Genomic DNA, 20,629 nt, shown 5'->3' on the forward strand with positions numbered 1-20,629 from the left:
AAAAAGTATTGGCATTTCTAAGCCCAGAACTATTTTTTAACAAGTTAGAAAATACTGAAAAACAGGTAGAACCATTTTCTCAAGAGATTGCAGTGTAGTTAGAATGTACACTATTTTTTTCCCACTGTGTATTTCAGTAAAATATGTGCACTGAAATTGCAGGGCAATTCCTAATGCAGAAATAATACAAAATATGGCAGATTTATAAGCTAGGCAATTTTTATTTATTTGATAATGTGGATTCCCTTAAGAGCTCAAATGTTCTGCTCATTACTTATGGCTTCTCCTTGAAAAGACTTACCTGTAAGGTCTCAGCAACATAAAACTTCAGGCTGCATAGTCGTCTGAATTGAGCATCAGCTATAATTCTCTTTTGTCACTGACTCAAGGTGGTTTATAATCTACTATTGCTTTACCTGTTTTATAATTAATAATTCATAATTAAAGTGCAGTACATACAAATCAGCATGACTGTAAGCCTTCTTTCTGTTGTGTTTCCTTTTATTTTGAAGATCGGAAAGAAAATTGGAAATAACATATTAGGTGTCTGAAATCTCCCATTCAAAGTCTTAACTACCCTAGTTTTTGGAATTCTGCTAAATCTGTTCTTTGAATCTTTAATTCAAAGAGGAACTAAGCATGCAATCTTTCCAGCCTCTGTGCCAGACACTGAGGAAATAGAGATGTGTGTGATCGCTGCTTGACCTCCACCACTTGCTCTCCTGGGAAAGAGACAGGCATGAAAACATTGCCTGTAATGCCACATGCTCAGTCTCCTTCCTGAATCAGGTTGGGACAAGATGCAGCTGAATAGATGGTTTTGGGATGTGAGAAGAGTTTAGGGAAAACAGCAGAGGGGAGATGACATTTGAATACCTTTATAAGAAAAGAAGGTATCTTAAAAGATACCTTTATAAGAAAAGAAGCAAGAAAGGAGGAGGAGGAGCAACACTATGGAAGCACCTATGCTTTTCTCATATTGCAGGTAGAGTGAAGATACGCAGTGTTCTGTGTTAGAGGTAACTGTGCCCGGGGAGGAAGATTGGCAGTGGATTTGGGGTTAGAGTGCCCAGCCCTTTAGTCATGCAGAGGAGATTGTCTACATCTGGTTGGTCATGGTGAGCTGTAGGAGTACAAAGGAGAGTAGTTTGGTTAGATTATTGCCTGAAAAGATCACTCTAGCCTAGTAAGGAATAGATTAGAGGGACCAAAAACTGCAGAGACCAAATGGAAGATTTCAGATTGGAGGGTATTGCAGATGTCCTTGTGAAGATCAGTGAGAAATACAACCAGAACAATGGTGATGTGGAGTAAAAATTGAGAAGGAATCTAGGTTTTCTCCATAATGAGCTTTGAGTTGAATTGATAATCAAGGCTTGAGATAGGCAAGATAGGTAGTAAGATAAGGGATTGTGTATGTTCTGCAGTGCTAAAGATACAGAGAGATGGTATTGGCCCATGAGTGGAAAATGATATTTTTGAAAGATGTTATTGTTGCTGTCATCATCATCATCATCATCATCATCATCATCATCATCATCATGATTGTCCTATCAACTAACAGTTATTGAGTGCTTCCTTTAAATCAGATACTCTATTATGTCATTATTTCATTTAAACCTCACAACTTTGTGAATTTAGTTGCTAGTGTCACCTGCAGTTCACAGGTGAGCACACCAAACTCAAAGAGTTAAAGGAGGGTTACTTATGAAGAAATACAGTAGATGAGGAGCTAAGCCAAGATTCAAATCTTGATGTAAATGGACCCAGAACCCTGGCCCTGACCACTAGAATACCATACCTTTAAAATACAGTTGAGTTCCATACTGATGATGGCTATACTTATTATTTTTTTTAACTTTTGCATTAATAGGAAATCATTCTCACTCAGTAGAAATTTTACTTTGAATTTTGATTTTGGATACTTTCCCAGGTTAATGTTATACAGTGTAAAACTCACTATGCTGGGCCGTGGCAGTGAGCCAAGCTCCAAATCAGCCATATGATCACAAGGGGAAACCACCTATACTCCACAATGTACTGGGTTATTAAACTATGATATTTGGGAGGTTAAGTATATTAAATGCATTTTAGACTTAGGTTATTTTGAAGTCACAATGTATTACTAGACATGACTCCATCCTAAGTTGAAGAGTGTCTGTACAATTTCATGTTGACAAAAGCAGCAGGGACATTAATGTTTGTTGGTTGAGTCCAGGGAGAAAGCCAAATAACTCTGAAAGAGTGTGAGAAAATTTCACTGAGTGTTTAAGGGTGTGTTTTAAGAGTGGTCAGGAATTTTTAGGTTAAGCAACAAGAAGAAGAAAATTCCAGGATGGACTATTCTTGTACAAGTTCAAAAATTTTTGAAAAGATCTGGAATGCTTAGGAAATCTTGACTATCTCAGTGTGTTTGATCTTTTTGGTAAGAGTTTTGAAAAGGTCTTTGGGGACTACTCATGGTTACTCACTTCAGCCATTGATTCCAATACAAGGAATGAGTATATGGATAGACTGGGCCCTTGGAAGACTTTGTATTTTTGCTTTGATTTTGCCTTAAGTCAATAGCAGTAATGTCCATGTCTTCATTTCCTCTGTTCCCTCACCATCCACACAGAAGCCCCTGTCTCCTGTTTCAACCAAATAAAATACTGAGCTTTGCCTTTCAGGAGAACACCGTAAATGCTGTTGGTGGCCAAAATTTTATTTAACCAATCAACATAAAATTTTTGTGAATGAGAACAATATTCATCATGATAACACATCTTTTAAGTGGAAAGAATAGTTCTCAGGTGTTTCTTCTCTTTTCTGTTTCTTTATAGTTCCTCCTCAGATCATGAACATATCCTCAGACATCACCGTGAATGAGGGAAGCAGCGTGACCCTGCTGTGTCTTGCTATTGGCAGACCAGAGCCAACTGTGACATGGAGACACCTATCAGTCAAGGGTAAAGTATTCATGTATGGAAAACATTCAGAGTTAGTGTATTTAAGTCTTGACTGTCACACACAACAGAACTCCAAGAATCAGAAAACAGCAATGTATCTGTAATACAACAATGTAAAAATCAAACAGGAACTTGTATCAGCTTCTGAGTATTCCAGTCCAAAAGAATTTATAGAGGAAATTTACTGAATTATTTTCATAGCACTTTTTATAATATTAAAAGGTTTTTGTTTTCTAAACTATAAGGAACAAAATTTTATAAAAGTAAATTTCAGTGAAGATGTTAATTTCTTAATTGGAGGTAATATCTGCTTTCTTGCAGTAGAGTGGTAAGGTGATACATTGTCATTGGGAATGTTGGCATTATTGAGAATCCAAGAGGAAAGAGATTTTCTGCTTCAGAACTTTGTAAATATTAATCCAAAGCTACACCTGTCTTATCTGCACATAAACAGTCCACCTTGAGTAGAAAAGGACATTAGAAATAATGTCAGAACTCTGCTGGGCACTCAAAAATTAGTATTAATACATCATCTCCAATGTAGTGGGAAGGAACCAAAGGTGCATTGAGCCTTATCCTCTTGGAAGCTAAACTCACTCCAAATTGAACTTGAAAATGTGGGCACAAATTCATGTGATATATTCGCATGACTATTAGAAACTATGATTAATTCTAGGAATTGTAACAGAAATAAGTACTGTCTTAGACATTAGAAAATTCAATATGAAACTCAGTGAATAGTGATTAGGAAAATGTGTGGAGTGTATCTTATGTGTGATTTAAAAGTAATATAGCTTTAAAATAAAACACAGGAGTAAATCTTAATAATCTTGAGAAAGACAAAGGTCTGCTATGATACAATAAACCCCAACAATGGGTAAAAAATAAAACTCTGTATTAATTTTCTGGGACTGCCCTAACAAAATATCAAAAAACCGTATGACTTACAGAATAGAAATCCATTTCCTCACATTTCAGGAGGTTGTACATCCAAGATCAAGGTGATGACAGGTTTGGCTCCTTTTTGATAGGTGAGAGGGAGAATCTCTTGTATGCTTTTTTTCCCCCTGACTTCTGGTGATTGATGTAAATCTTTGACATTTCTTGATATTTAGTGGTATCATTTTGATTTCTCTCTTCATCTTTTCATGGCGTTCTTCCTGTGTTAAATTTTCCCTTAAAGTAGGGAAACACTAAAGGCGTAAGGGTAACACTGTATTAGGGCCCACACTAATGACCACATCTTAATTGATTATCTCTGTAAATAATCTGTTTCCAACAAGATCACATTCTGAGGTGCTGAAAATTAGAACTTCAAAGTGCTTTTTTTTTTTTTTTTTTCTTTTTAAATTTTTTATTGTGGGTTGTTCAAAACATTACAAATTTCTTGACGTATCATATTCCACACTTTGATTCAAGTGGGTTATGAACTCCCACCTTCACCCCATACACAGATTGCAGAATCACATCAGTTACACATCCATTGATTTACAAATTGCCATACTAGTGTCTGTTGTGCTTCGCTGCCTTTCACATCCTCCCCCCTCCCCCCTCCCCACCTCTCCCCTCCCCTCCCCTCCTCTCTCTCTACCTCCTCCACTGTATAACCCTGAGGGTCTCCTTCCATTACTATGCAATTTCCCTTCTCTCTCCCTTTCCCTCCCACCTCTCATCCCTGTTAAATGTTAATCTTCTTCTCCTGCTCTTCGTCCCTACTCTGTTCTTAGTTACTCTCTTTATATCAAAGAAGACATTTGGCATTTGTTTTTTAGGGATTGGCTAGCTTCACTTAGCATAATCTGCTCTAATGCCATCCATTTCCCTGTAAATTCTATGATTTTGTCATTTTTTAATGCAGAGTAATACTCCATTGTGTATAAATGCCACATTTTTTTTATCCATTCGTCTATTGAAGGGCATCTAGGTTGGTTCCACAGTCTTGCTATTGTGAACTGTGCTGCTATGAACATCGATGTAGCAGTGTCCCTGTAGCATGCTCTTTTTAGGTCTTTAGGGAATAGACCAAGAAGGGGAATAGCTGGGTCAAATGGTGGCTCCATTCCCAGCTTTCCAAGAAATCTCCATACTGCTTTCCAAATTGGCTGCACCAATCTGCAGTCCCACCAGCAATGTACAAGTGTACCCTTTTCCCCACATCCTCGCCAGCACTTGTTGTTGTTTGACTTCCTAATGGCTGCCAATCTTACTGGAGTGAGATGGTATCTTAGGGTGGTTTTGATTTGCATTTCTCTGACAGCTAGAGATGGTGAGCATTTTTTCATGTACTTGTTGATTGACTGTATGTCCTCCTCTGAGAAGTGTCTGTTCAGGTCCTTGGCCCATTTGTTGATTGGGTTGTTTGTTCTCTTATTGTCTAATTTTTTGAGTTCTTTGTATACTCTGGATATTAGGGCTCTATCTGAAGTGTGAGGAGTAAAGATTTGTTCCCAGGGTGTAGGCTCCCTATTTATCTCTCTTATTGTTTCTTTTGCTGAGAAAAAACTTTTTAGTTTGAGTAAGTCCCATTTGTTGATTCTAGTTATTAACTTTTGTGCTATGGGTGTCCTATTGAGGAATTTGGAGCCCGACCCCACCGACTGTAGATCGTAGCCAACTTTTTCTTCTATCAGACGGCGCGTCTCTGATTTGATATCGAGCTCCTTGATCCATTTTGAATTCACTTTTGTGCATGGCGAGAGAAAGGGATTCAGTTTCATTTTGTTGCATATGGATTTCCAGTTTTCCCAGCACCATTTGTTGAAGATGCTGTCCTTCCTCCATTGCATGCTTTTAGCCCCTTTATCAAATATAAGATAGTTGTAGTTTTGTGGATCGGTTTCTGTGTCCTCTATTCTGTACCATTGGTCCACCCGCCTGTTTTGGTACCAGTACCATGCTGTTTTTGTTACTATTGCTCTGTAGTATAGTTTGAAGTCTGGTATCGCTATACCGCCTGATTCACACTTCTTGCTTAGCATTGTTTTTGCTATTCTGGGTCTTTTTTTTTTCCATATGAATTTCATGATTGCTTTCTCTATTTCTACAAGAAATGCCGTTGGGATTTTGATTGGCATTGCATTAAACCTATAGAGAACTTTTGGTAATATCGCCATTTTGATGATGTTAGTTCTGCCTATCCATGAACAGGGTATATTTTTCCATCTTCTAAGATCTTCTTCTATTTCTCTCTTGAGGGTTCTGTAGTTTTCATTGTATAAGTCTTTCACCTCTTTTGTTAGGTTGATTCCCAAGTATTTTATTTTTTTTGAAGATATTTTGAATGGAGTGGTTGTCCTCATTTCCATTTCAGAGGATTTGTCGCTGATATACAGGAATGCCTTTGATTTATGCGTGTTGATTTTAAATCCTGCCACTTTGCTGAATTCATTTATTAGCTCTAATAGTTTCTTTGTAGAGCCTTTTGGGTCTGCTAGGTATAGAATCATATCATCTGCAAATAGTGATAATTTAAGTTCTTCTTTTCCTATTTTGATTCCTTTAATTTCTTTCGTCTGTCTAATTGCTCTGGCCAGTGTTTCGAGAACTATGTTGAAGAGAAGTGGAGAGAGAGGGCATCCCTGTCTTGTTCCAGATTTTAGAGGGAATGCCTTCAGTTTTTCTCCATTCAGAATGATGCTAGCCTGAGGCTTAGCATAGATTGCTTTTACAATATTGAGGTATGTTCCTGTTATCCCTAGTTTTTCTAGAGTTTTGAACATAAAGGGATGCTGTACTTTGTCGAATGCTTTTTCCGCATCTATCGAGATGATCATATGGTTCTTATTTTTAAGTCTATTGATGTGGTGAATAACATTTATTGATTTCCGTATATTGAACCAGCCTTGCATCCCAGGGATGAATCCTACTTGATCATGGTGTACAATTTTTTTGATATGTTTTTGTATCCGATTCGCCAGAATTTTATTGAGGATTTTTGCATCTAGGTTCATTAGAGATATTGGTCTGTAGTTTTCTTTCTTTGAAGTGTCTTTGTCTGGTTTAGGTATCAGGGTGGTGTTGGCCTCATAGAATGAATTTGGAAGTTCTCCCTCCTTTTCTATTTCCTGAAGTAGCTTGAAAAGTATTGGTATTAGTTCTTCTTTAAAGGTTTTGTAAAATTCTGCTGTATACCCATCCGGACCTGGGCTTTTCTTAGTTGGTAGTCTTTTTATGGTTTCTCCTATTTCCTCAATTGATATTGGTCTGTTTAGGTTTTCTATATCCTCCTGACTCAATCTGGGCAGATCATATGACTTAAGAAATTTATCTATGCCTTCACTATCTTCTAATTTATTGGAGTATAAGGATTCAAAATAGTTTTTGATTATCTTCTGTATTTCTGAAGTGTCTGTTGTGATATTGCCTTTTTCATCCCGTATGCTAGTAATTTGAGTTCTCTCTCTTCTTCTCTTCGCTAGCATGGCTAAGGGTCTGTCGATTTTGTTTATTTTTTCAAAGAACCAACTTTTAGTTTTATCAATTTTTTCAATTGTTTCTTTTGTTTCGATTTCATTAATTTCAGCTCTGATTTTAATTATTTCTTGCCTTCTACTTCTTTTGCTGTTGTTTTGCTCTTCTTTTTCAAGGATTTTGAGATGGAGTATGAGATCATTTATTTGTTGGTTTTTTCTTTTTTTAAGGAATGAACTCCAAGCAATGAATTTTCCTCTTAGAACTGCTTTCAATGTGTCCCATAGATTCCGATATGTTGTGTCTGTGTTTTCATTTATCTCTAAGAATTTTTTAATTTCCTTCTTGATGTCTTCTATAACCCATTGATCATTCAGTAACCTATTGTTCATTCTCCAAGTGATGTATGCTTTTTCCTTCCTTCATTTATCATTGATTTTCAGTTTCATTCCATTATGATCAGATAAGATGCATGGTATTATCTCTACTCCTTTATATTGTCTAAGAGTTGCCCTGTGACATAATATATGATCTATTTTTGAGAAGGATCCATGTGCTGCTGAGAAAAAAGTGTAACTGCTTGATGTTGGGTGGTATACTCTATATATGTCAATTAGGTCTAGGTTATTAATAGTGTTATTGAGTTCTATAGTTTCCTTATTCAACTTTTGTTTGGAAGATCTGTCCAGTGGCGAGAGAGGTGTGTTGAAGTCTCCCATGATTATGGTGTGGTGGTCTATTAGAGTCTTGAACTTGAGAAGAGTTTGTTTGACGAACATAGCTGCACCATTGTTTGGGGCATAAATATTTATGATTGTTATGTCTTGTTGGTGTATGGTTCCCTTAAGCAGTATGTAGTGTCCCTCTTTATCTCTTTTGATTAACTTTGGCTTGAAATCTGATTTATTTGATATGAGTATGGACACGCCTGCTTGTTTCCGAAGTCCATATGAGTGATATGATTTTTCCCAACCTTTCACCTTCAGCCTATGTATGTCTTTTCCTATCAAATGTGTCTCCTGTAGGCAGCATATTGTTGGGTCTTGTTTTGTGATCCATTCTACTAGCCTGTGTCTCTTAATTGGTGAGTTTAAGCCATTAACATTTAGGGTTATTATTGAGATATGGGTTGTTCTTCCAGCCATATTTGTTTATTTCTGTTACTAAACATGGTTTGTTTTCCTCTTTGATTATTTCCCCCCCGCTCTTTACTGTCCTACCTCCCACTGTTGGTTTTCATTGTTATTTTCCATTTCCTCTTCCTGTAATGCTTTGGCGAGGATATTTTGAAGAGATGGTTTTCCAGCTGCGAATTCTTTAAACTTTTGTTTATCGTGGAAGGTTTTAATTTCATCCTCCATCCTGAAGCTTAATTTTGCTGGATACACAATTCTTGGTTGGAACCCATTTTCTTTCAGTGTTTGAAATATGTTATTCCAGGATCTTCTAGCTTTCAGAGTCTGTGTTGAAAGATCAGCTGTTATCCTGATTGGCTTACCCCTAAATGTAATCTGCTTCCTTTCTCTTGTAGCTTTTAAAATTCTCTCCTTATTCTGTATGTTGGGCATCTTCATTATAATGTGTCTAGGTGTGGATCTCTTATGATTTTGCACATTCGGCGTCCTGTAGGCTTCTAGGATTTGGGATTCTGTCTCATTCTTCAAGTCTGGGAAGTTTTCTTGTATTATTTCATTGAATAGACTGCTCATTCCTTTGGTTTGGAGCTCTGTACCTTCCTGTATCCCAATGACTCTTAAGTTTGGTCTCTTAATGTTATCCCATATTTCTTGGATGTTCTGCTCATGGTTTCTTAACAGTCTTGCTGAGCTGTCTATGTTCTTTTCCAGTTGAAATACTTTGTCTTCATTGTCTGATGTTCTATCTTCTAAGTGTTCTACTCTGCTGGTAGTATTCTCCATTGAGTTTTTAAGTTGGTTTATTGCTTCCTGCATTTCTAGGATTTCTGATTGCTTGTTTTTTATAACCTCTATCTCCCTGTATAGTTGATCCTTTGCTTCCTGGATTTGTTTGTGTAATTCGTTGTCGAAGTGATCTTTCATTGTCTGATTTTGCTGTTTAATGTCTTCCTTGATACTCCAGATCATCTGAAGCATGTATATCCTGAATTCTTTATCTGACATTCCATCTGCTGCAGCTGTTATCTCTTCTAAAGTTGCGTTGACCTGCATTGCTTGTGGTCCTTTCTTTCCTTGTCTTTTCATACTGCTTGCGTATCTTTCCTGCAGGTGCGGGCGGCGGCTCTGCTCTCTCCTTATTCCAATTGGGGTGTCGTGGCTACCACGCCGGCAGGTCACTGGGCCTGTTCTGGGAGCTGGCAGTGGCTCTGTTCTGCCCCTACTCCAATTGGGGTGACGAGTGTACCACGCCGGCAGGCCACCGGGCCTGATCCGCCGGTCGATTGCAGGTTTGCCTACCCTGCAGGCGCAGGCGGCGGCTCTACTCTGCCCCTACTCCAAATGGGGTGACATGTCTGTCGTACCGGCAGGCCACTGGGCCTGTCCCGCTGGTCGGTCGCAGATCTGCCCACCTTTCGGGCACGGGTGGAGGCTCTGCTCTGCCCCTACTCCAATTGGGGTGTCGTGACTACCCCGCCTGCAGGACGCTGGGCCTCTTCCTGGCACGGGAGGCGACTCTGCTCTGTCACTACTCCAATTAGGGTGGTGTTTGTACCACGCCGGCAGGCTCCTGGGCCTGATCCGCCGGTCTGTTGTAGGACTGCCTACCTTGGAGGCGCGGGCGGCGGATCTGCCCTGCCCCTCCTACCACGCCTGCGGACCCCTGGGCCTGATCTGCAGGTTGGTCACAGGTCTGCTCACCCTGCGGGCACGGGTGGCGGTTCCGCTCCGCCCCCACTCCAATTGGGGTCACGTGACCACCACACCGGCAGGGCCTGATCCGGGCGTGGGAGAAGGATCTGCTCTGCCCCTACTCCAGTTGGGGTGACGTGTGTACCACACTGGCAGGCCACTGGGCCTGACCCGCCAGGCTGTCACAGGTCTGTTTACCTTGTAAACGCGAACAGCGGCTCTGCCCTGTCCCTCCTACCACGCCCATGTACCACTGGGTCGCGGGTCTGCCCACCTTGTGGGTGTGGGTGGTGGCTCCGCTCCGCCCCCTCTCCAATTGGGGTCACGTGGTCACCACGCTGGCGAGCCGCTGGGCCTGCTCCGGGCGCTGGCGGCGGCCCGGCTCCTCCCCTCTGGCTCGAGGACAAATTGAGGAGACTCGGGTGACTGAGCCTCACCCCCCCTACCAGGAGACCAACTGCTTATGTCACCGCTGGTATTGATGAAGATCTCTCCTCCACCGCTTTCTGATGACATCAGATCTCTGCCATGTTGGTATCCTATGCGAATGGCAGCATTTCGTTCCCCTTGCCAGGCAACCAGAGCAACGGGTGAGTCCTGACCGGCCCTCAGCAGGACCCGGACCGAGACGCAGTTTCCGCGGGCTCCTAGCCCCGGTCCAGGGAAGTTCCGGGAGCCGGAACTCGGCCGCTCTGTGCTCGGTGTAAGCTCCTATAAGTGTAAGCTCCAAGAAGCAGTCCCCGTGGGCTCAGTTCCGGGAGCCGGAATTCGGCGGCTTAGTGCTTGGTGTATGCTCTGATAGTAGCAGGGTCCAAGAAGCAGCCTCCGCAGGCTCCGCAGCCCTGAGCCAGGGCGGTTCCGGGACGGTTCCGGGAGCCGGAACTCGGCCGCCCCGCGCTCGGTGTTTGCTTCGATAAGATCAGATTCTAAGCAGCACCCAGGCGCTGAACCCTAGCAATCTGTCTGCAAGCCGCAGGCGAATTGCAGCCTGAAATTACCTGTTCTATGGCTGAATGAGCTGCGGTCAGTCGAAAACAGGGAAGGTGACGTCAGTTTACCAACATGGTGGCTGCTGGCCTCCTCTGTGGTCTGACCGGTGTGGAGAACCAAGATGGACCGCTTCCTTCCCCCGTCTCGAACCCAGAATTCAGCCCTGAGTACGGTGCTTGCGCGGCTGGCAGAAACTGCAGCGCTGTAACCCTGCGTCTCTATCCCAGCGCGCGCTGCAGACTCTAGCCGCGGGGCGATTTGCTGAATAAGCAGTTACCCTCCGTGCGACAAACCTCTCGCGTTTGAGTCCCCGTAGCCGATCCTCGTGCGATGGAAATCCTTCCTCCAGGTTCCGGAGCACCCCACTATTGCTGGAAATTCCTAACAAGATATCCTTTAGCCGTCCTGACTTGTCATACTCCCACACAGTGAAGCAGCACACGGGGGTAATGCACTCCCCTCGCCGCCATCTTCCTTCTCAAAGTGCTTTTTGAGGAGGATGCAATTCAACGCTTCACAGACTTCATCAAAATTAAAAACATCAATAAGAATAAATTAAAATTGAGTCAGGCTTAGAGAAGATATATGTTGTACACATGTCTGAGAAAAAAATTAAATCTAGTGTATATGAAGCATTCTTGAAAAATAACATCCCACTACAAAATAAACAAAAAACAATATGAATAAACAATTTCAAAAGAAAATCTATGACTAGCAAATAAGCATATGAGAACAAAATCAACATCATTAATGTTGAAATGAAAATTAAACTACAGTGAGATTCCATTGCTCAACCTTTGGAAAGACCAAAATTAAAAAGACTGATAATATCAAGTGTTGGTGAAGATAACTATTGAAGCTCATGTCCATCCACTTTGGGACTGTAAAATGGTATAAGCACCATGACAAACAATTTGACATTTGTTATAAAGTTAAAACATACACTTAAAGTATGACCTGACAATTCTATTCCTAGATATTAACTCAAAATACATCAAAAGCATACATCCACAAAAGTACATTGCACACAATGTTTATAATAGCTCTCTTTTCCTCCAAGTAGAAATAACCCAACTAAGCACTAATAGGCACATAGATAATTTAGGATATATTCAAACAATAGACCACCCCTCATTAATTAGATGAAACAAACCACTGATACACATAACAAAATGGCCAAGGAAAAGAAGCTAAGCATAAAGTCCTGCATACAACATGTTTTCATTTACATGAAGTTCTAGAACAGGGATAGCTAGCCTATAGATGGTATGCCAGTGGTTGCTTAGGGTAGGACTTTGGGGAGAATGAACAGAAAAGGGGTACAAAGAATTTTGGGAATTTTGGAAAAATTCTATATCTTGAATGAAATGGTGGTTACATTGGTATTGAAATTAGTTCAAACTACTACAACCATATGCTAAAAATAAGTGTGTTATACTGTGTGTAAATTAAAATTCAAGGCATTTTGAAAGATAAATATAGACACATAGGAAAAAATGACGTGATTTTCTTTCCCTAATTTGGAACATCAGTATATCAATGGCACCAAATAAGGGACTGGATTTATCACTAGGAGCACTACTTAAGCATTGCTATTTTCTTGCACAGAAACTCAGAACTTGTATTTCTTTCCCTGTCTTATTATTAGGGAAAGATAATGCTAATAAATCTAGTTAACAATCTTTATATAAAGACCTCAGGTATTGAAACCCAAAATGTCAATATTATAAAGAAATATTAACAAGAATTTTAAAATATATGTGAAGGACATCACAAAGATCACCTTTAATACAAATATAGCAATAGTATATGTTCCCAAAGATAAGGGCACCAGGAGCTTTTGTTGTAAAGTCAGGGAAAATTTTTGAATTTATGCTATACAAAAAATTGTCTAACCATCAGAACACTTTTTATGTATTTAGTAAAGTAAAATATATTTGTGAATGCTTGCAGTATCAGAATGTACTTATTTGATCCTAAATATATAGTTCTCTAAGCCTAGAAATATTTTAATAGGCATTTGGATTTAGTATAAGTCTTTCTAAGCAATTCTTTCTAATGGTATACTGGTTCAATTTCCTTTTTAAAAGAAAGGAGATTCATTCAAATATTCCCAATCTATATATAATGTAATAGCTACAATTTGGCCTCAAAAAAGCACAGCAAAGTCTAAATTTAAAGGATCTTCTCCTCTTTAAATCTCTGGGATGGCAGTGCTTCACTCTGAGGTGGCATTGTCTTGTCATCTAGGCCTTCACTTCCCTATCTGTCATTTCTATTATTGTCTTTCCCCTCCCTGCTTTCAATACCATTTAAACATTTCTACTCAAAGCATTGTTTCCAAAGTTTGAATAGATTAGGAACCTGGAGAGTTTGCAAATTTAAAATTTGCATATATCAAGTAACTGCCAATATTTTTTAAAAAAAATTTTTTAGAAGAATGCTCCATCTACTTGGACATAGGGAGTTGTCTTAAAGGTTTAGAGGAACATCCAATAAAACTTGAACATCAAACAGCATTTTTATAAAAAGTTGCTGGTTAGTTCTGCATGGAAGAATAAGAAATAAAGGTTGCAATGACATTTCCTTTGAAATTCCAATAGAATTACATGTAAGGATTTAACTCACTGGACAGCTATGATCCCAAAAATGTTAATACATGGCTTAAATTTGTAGCTCTATAAAATGGGAATGAATAAATATCTTTTTTCATTTAGGAAAAAATATTTTAATCGAACAATGACTAAATGTTAAAAAGAATATTCATATTAATGGTTTAAAATGATTGTCTATGTTTGTGCTACCAATTCATAGGAATTATAGGAAGAGGTAAAAATAAACCCATTATCACACTAGAGAATAATAATGGTAGTTTGGTGGGTCCAAAATCACGATGAATGTCATAAATATAAAAAGTTGATAAATATAATGAAGAGAAGTACAACTCAAAATATAGGGATATGATCTCAAAATGATAGGTGTTTGAAAAATGAAGAGGTTCAAGTAAGGGGCACTGGTAAATGCATAAAACTGATTGGGGATGAGGGGAGGCAAAGAAGGGAGCTCTGGTTGCCAATTACCAGTTCTCATGGTGCCAGTATTTACATCTCTGCCACTCTCCTCGAGCCTCTTTGAAGTGGCTTTGCTTTTCAGGTTTGTTTTCTCATAACAACAAAAAACATCACCAACAAGTCTTTCTTACAAAAGCAATGAAGAATCACAAGGATTCCAGATGTGGGTCTAAAAGCCTTCCAGCTTCTCTGATTTCTAGACTGAGTAGGCAGCTGGAAACCTCTGGACTACCTGCTTCCTTTGCAATATTTAAATATGCCAGGGTTCTCAGAAATGACCTTTCCAGAAGTGATGACATGGAACTCGCTTCTCAGGAAAGCTGGAAAGTTTACAGGATCATGATGAAATGTTGTGAACATATTTTTAAAAAGTACTCTATAAATATGTGTTTGGGTTTTGTTATTGACATGCAAACCACAGAGCAATTGATCATATATCTATTATTTTTCTTTAAATATAAAAAGCTATACTTAATTTTTTTAAATAGTAGGTAATGGCGTAATTAAAAACATATATTCATATGGATTTTCCATAGAACATGGCACTTAAAAGACTTCCCACATCTAGAAATATGAACCAAATGACCCAAAGCTCAAGAAACAAGGGCAATGAGAAAATCACAGGCTGCTGTCTCTAAGGGATTTCCACAGGATAGGGTAGGCAGGTTTCAAATAGGGTAGGTGACGGGGTTAGCCAGTGGCCAGTGTGTCTGGTATTTATTGTGAATATACCAAGTTTCAAGAATTATTTTCAGTTCTGTTTCTGAAGAACAGGAGAAAGGGAGCCAGATCATCATGAGTTTGGGGCACAGGAGTAATGTGAAAACAAGAGTGCTGCCTGGGAGTGGTGGAGGAGGCACAGGAAACTGCCACTGTTCTAAGACAGCAGCTTTCCCTCTAAGCCAGCGATCACTCTAATGCCTTATGCACCTGGCCCCATTTCTGATGGCATATTTGGGAAGGCCAGATGTTTGGGAAACATAATAAAGTCTTCTTTTCTTTCTTCCCTCCACTGAGATTTTAAGATGACAGCCATTCACCTGTGAGTGAGTTGCTCCTACAATCTACCCATACACAGTAATACCTCAGGGAGCAAGTGAGTGAATTATTTTGCAGAGGTGAATTTTCTAGGTAACTGAAGCTGATGCCTGTATGCATTGACTTGAGTCACTTTTAATGGAAGCACTTTAAAAATGAACCATGTTATCTTCTCCTTTCCTTCAGTTTAGTGAATGCTATCTAACCTCATCTTTATATTGTAATATTAACATTATACACATCAATTGTACCTCAGCATTTGGAGACTGGGATGACTAGAAATATAGCCATTAGAAGTTGTTCTGTTTGGTATAGTTTCTCTATTTTTTATTTCTTTCCCTCCAGTCAGACTATTAACACATTTTCTCCCATTATCCCAAGTGCGGAACACCTCTAAAAATGTAAATATGGTATATAATGTATAATTATACTATATGTTATATAATTATATTATGTTAATTATATTTTATAATATGTCTCATAATATAACACAATTATATTATGTATATTATATTATGCATTATATAATGATATGTAATACAATAATATCCAATTATATTATAAAATATATTAATTATAATCAAAAAATAATTATATAATAATATTAATCATGATTAATAATACAATTATACACACACACACACACACATATATATATATATATATATATATATATATATGTTCTAGATTATGATTTCCAACCTATTTTAATGCAACTTTGTCAATTTCATTGACATATTGGCAGAACTGAAAACTTGGGTCTTAATGTGTTGTTAATTCTTCCTGAAGTTAGTGTATCTGCAGTTTTAAAATCACATTTCTCCTGATTATTTGCTTTTAATGTACTATGATAAATAATCCATATAACTAAATTGATTAATCCTGGGTAAAAACTAGTGGTGGGAGAGGACCTCTGAGGAAAGGGTATCATGACTGTGATGAAAGGGTCTGATGATAGCTGTCTGGGAAGTAATGGCTGGCATTGTTTTAGATGTGTGAGGTTGCCAGAAGTCTTCCATAGTATCCTCCATAGTTCTGACCTGTTTGGCCAATTCTAACTTCTATTCTTCACCCTGCCAAATGTTAAGGTTAAGAAATGTATTGATCCATGACTGTTTATACTATAGCTTTTATATATTTGTTACTGTACAAATTCCTGAGAAAAAGTCTTAAACAAATGGTCAAGTCCTTGACAGTCCAAATAAAAGAAGCACTAACCTGCACATATTGTTAGGTGTCAGTCCCTTCAGATGGGTAGTGTTAGATCGTAAGTTGAATACAGACTTCAAAGTCTTACAGACCTGAACTTGAAATCCAGACTAAGTTATTAAGAAGTCAAGTGACTTTAACATTACTTCATCTCCATTATCTTCAATTCCTATGACTGTGACATGGAACTCTATGTCGACTACATCAGATTTTATTTTAGGGATGAAAATAGAAGACAAATTGAAAACATGTAATAGTGTTGAAAGCATATTAAATGCATTCCTCCTAAATTACAGTTGTGCCATGTTTGCCTTCCAATGCATTCTCCGAAATACTACTTATGATGGTATTATGATGAATGCTTCTACTGTGTGCCAAATACTCTTCTGTACACTTTATGTTTTAACTTCTTTAATGGCCCAGCAGCCCTGAGAGAAAAGTGCTCATATCTACTATTATTCTACTTCTGCCTTCCTGTCTTAATTCTTGGTACTCCTGGATTATTCATTCAGTGATTCAGTGTTTCATTCGTCTGCCTAAAAGTCAGGAGTAATACATCTGTTTTATTTGTGACATCCACAATTGGAAACAACCTAAAAGTTATTCATTGGGTGAGTGGTTAAACAAGATATGGTACAAATATATCATGGTATACTATGGATCAATAAAAAGGAATGAACTGTTTAATATACTCAGCAACATGGATGAAATTGAAGGGCATTATGCTGAATAAAAAGAGTCCATATCAATTGAAACTTTATAGTAAAACACTGTATGATTTCACTTCCTTAGCTATTGTGTGATGGAAAGATTTTAATATGCACAAAAGGCCTATGATTGACAGAATTTAGGGCACAGGAAGGAGAAACCCACAGGAGGGAGTTGGTGCTAGAATAGCATAATATATTAATTGCTGTTTTAAGTGTATGAATCCACATGTGTGATGAAATGTCACAGAACTATACACAAAGACATAAAAAACAGTACATGCAAAACCTGGTTAAATCCAAATAAGCTCCACAGAGTAGTTATAGTACATATGCATGTATGTGAATATTTGATATGTGTGTGTGTGTATACATTCAATCACATAAAAGGTCACCAATAGAGGAGCTGACTGATAAGTACATGATACCTGTCTACTATTTTTACAATTTCTTCTAAATCACTGATTATTTCAAAATAATACAACTATAAGTAAAACTAATCTATAGTTTTCTATTTTTAACCTATTTGTGCATATGCTTCTATAGAATTTGTAATTTATAACTATTTTATATGCATCATCTCAAACAATTTTATAGCAGTTATCTAAAATAAGTCAGAGAAGGAATAGTCTGCCTGTTTCATGGGTAAGGAAACAGATGGAAAGGTTAAGTAATGATAAATGACTCACAGCTAACTAAAATTGTAGATCTATGAAAAGAACCTAGTTCCTGATTGTCAAATCTGGAGATTTTTAATTCTCTACAAATATGGCTCCCATGAATTAAGGTTGCAACAAGTGCAATGTAAAATGATGTGGGTTTTTTTTTTTTATCAAATTCTTTTTGTTATCTGGGACACCCAAAGGTGCTCACTAACTTAAAGCATCATCCACACTCTCACATTTTCCTTTCTTACTCCCCACCAACTTTCCTCTGTCTAGGCACTTTCTATCGCCACGCAGTATTGCTCTAACAAAAGCACAGCCTCTGAATCAAAACCACATTCATGCCATTGTCTGCTGTAGGTCCCCATTGTTCCTCTGCTTCAATTAAAATAAGCCTGCTGAGACCTACCAACCTCATTTCTCTTCTGAGCCATCCCAGGTACAAGTTTCAGCCACTAATAGGAATTGCCTATTAGTTGACCTGCCGCATCATCCAGTCTTGCTACTACTTCTTTGTCTCTGCAAGGCAGCCAGGATCCTTGTTTCTAATCTGAAGCCATGTTTAGAGCCTAATTAATCCCTACAGTGTGAGAAAGAGGTGTCTGAGATGAGAAATCAAGGTTATACATATCTTGCTCAGTGGAACAGTTATGGGCAAACAAGCTGTTCCTCTCACATTTTTGCAAAGCAAATTTATGTTCACTAACTTTGGTTCTTGTTGTAAATGAGAAGTGTATGAAGGTCTAGCAATGCGCTTTTCACCATATGGGTGCCCATATGTTTTCCCCCTTTGCTTGCGTACATTTTCGCTTTGGCATGCACATATGCCTGTATTTTTGCAACTTAACAATATTAAAACTAATCCCATTTATGCTCCTTTTGGGTGATTTGATTGAGTCATAAATTCCTGAGAATCTCTTCCTTGGGAGGCTGCAGTTCTTTTGTGTGAGCAGGGGGAGGGCAGAGCAAGCTATTCTGGCAAACAGATGCAGTTAGCCAGTGTCACTCATGGTACCCTTGATGCCCCAACCCATGCTCTGGAGTGGGATCTTAACCATTGAAGAAGGAGAAGTGTGGATTTATAATGAGATTAGTGGTGACCCCTTATCTGCCTGCCTAGGGGGAAAAGCCCTAGGCCAGGTGAATTAACTCACCTCGAAGCAAACAACTATGATGTCTTTAGATGTGGTTCTTGACATGTGAGCATACTTCATAATTTTACTTAATATTTCCCATACTGAATTGAGAAACTACGTATGTGGAAATGAACTGTGCATTTATTAGAATGATGCTTAGCTTCTTCCCTAGACCTTTTAGAAAATAAATATAAGAATGGATATTAACATGTATAGTGAAAAATTCAACTAACTCAAATATAAAATTGGAATTGAAAACTTTTTGTTCATTTTTATAAAGACTTCTCTGTCTTTGTTTCTTATCCATGCATTCCTGCATTCATTGTACACATTAAGAATATCCACTTTTGCCTCTTAGTAATAATAGTGTTGATATAGGCAAGATAGATGACATTCCTGCCCTTATGGAGCTTATGATATAGAGCAGGAGATAATCATTCATAATTTAATTAAGAATATCTAATTTCAATGTATGTTGACTCCTGTGAGGATGAGTAACAGGGATATACGACCCAGTCTAAGGTATAGTTTGACTGCACTAAAATTTGACTGCATTCAAAGATTATGGAAGTCAACTACAAGAGGGACAGAGATCTTGGCATATGGAGGGGCTTGCTGAGTAAAATGGTTTCAGGTGAGAAACAGCATGTCCAAATGTCCTGAGGGGAAAGGTAGCTGGCCTCCTAACAAACAGAGCTTACACTTGAATGCAGAGAAAGCAGGAGAAACAATGATCTGAGTTGGGGTAATGGGGGACCAGATCATACAGAGCCCATGAAGTCTTTATTCCTGGAGCACTAGAAAAATAGAAAAAAGTTTTAAGTAAGAGAGCTTGGAAACAAGATGTTCTTGTGGCTAGATTTAACTAGGAATGGCTCATTTCTGATCTATTCATTTTCTATGTAAATCTGGCAATCGACTAAACCTCTGTCTCCATTCCCCCGCCTATTAACAAGAAAGGAATTAGTAATAATACTTTCTCTTTACGGAAGAAGGAAGAATGGAATCTGATGGTATCTACTCCAAATACTTTCCAGATTATAATATAAAAATGGATATTAACGTGTATCATAGCAAGTGTAAAATTGGAATTGGAAAGGCATCCAGTGCTGCCTGGCGTCTGTTGCAAAGCCTTCTCTATGCAATTGCTATATCAAATTATGCTATTGAAATCAGTTGGACACTGATAAAATTGAGACCAGCTTTACAAGTACTGTAGATCTAATTGGCCTCAGCAGTGGGTCCACAGTGACTCTTGCTGCTGAACAAAAATTGTGGGCTTCAATAGAAAATAATAAGCAGGCTGGCTCCACACTAGCATCCTGCAGCCACCTCTGGAGATAATGCACTTTAATTTAGACACTGAGCTCCTTCATTTGGCCAGAGGTTGATGGAACCTCAGAAAGGTTTGTTTTCTTCTTCCCTCCTGAATGAGTACCCTTGAGAATATATTTAAAAGACCTTCAGGTCCAGCTCCGTCCACCTGCCATCCTTGGTGTTCCTTTTGCACACGCATTTTTATTTCTTTCAAAAAACCTATACATCCCTAGGGTAAAATTTTCTATAAATCACTTTTCCTTGGTTAAACTATTTTAAATTGGGTTTCCATTACTTACAGCCAAAGTAG

At 38.5% G+C, this 20,629-nt stretch overlaps 1 protein-coding gene across 3 annotated transcripts in view; it reads left to right on the top strand.

Annotated features, from left to right (window-relative positions):
* Positions 1 to 20,629, top strand: part of Opcml (opioid binding protein/cell adhesion molecule like) — a 1,182,194-nt gene that overhangs the window by 1,066,517 nt on the left and 95,048 nt on the right. For all 3 annotated transcript variants that reach the window (XM_058575284.1, XM_058575283.1, XM_058575282.1), the window contains one exon: positions 2,823 to 2,948. In XM_058575284.1, the coding sequence (XP_058431267.1) occupies positions 2,823 to 2,948 (126 nt within the window). The remainder of the gene's footprint in view (positions 1 to 2,822; positions 2,949 to 20,629) is intronic.

Source organism: Marmota monax, unplaced genomic scaffold (assembly GCF_021218885.2).
Source record: "Marmota monax isolate L192 unplaced genomic scaffold, Marmota_monax_Labrador192_F-V1.1 WCK01_AAM20220418_F8-fsc00062, whole genome shotgun sequence".
Taxonomy (NCBI): domain Eukaryota; kingdom Metazoa; phylum Chordata; class Mammalia; order Rodentia; family Sciuridae; genus Marmota; species Marmota monax.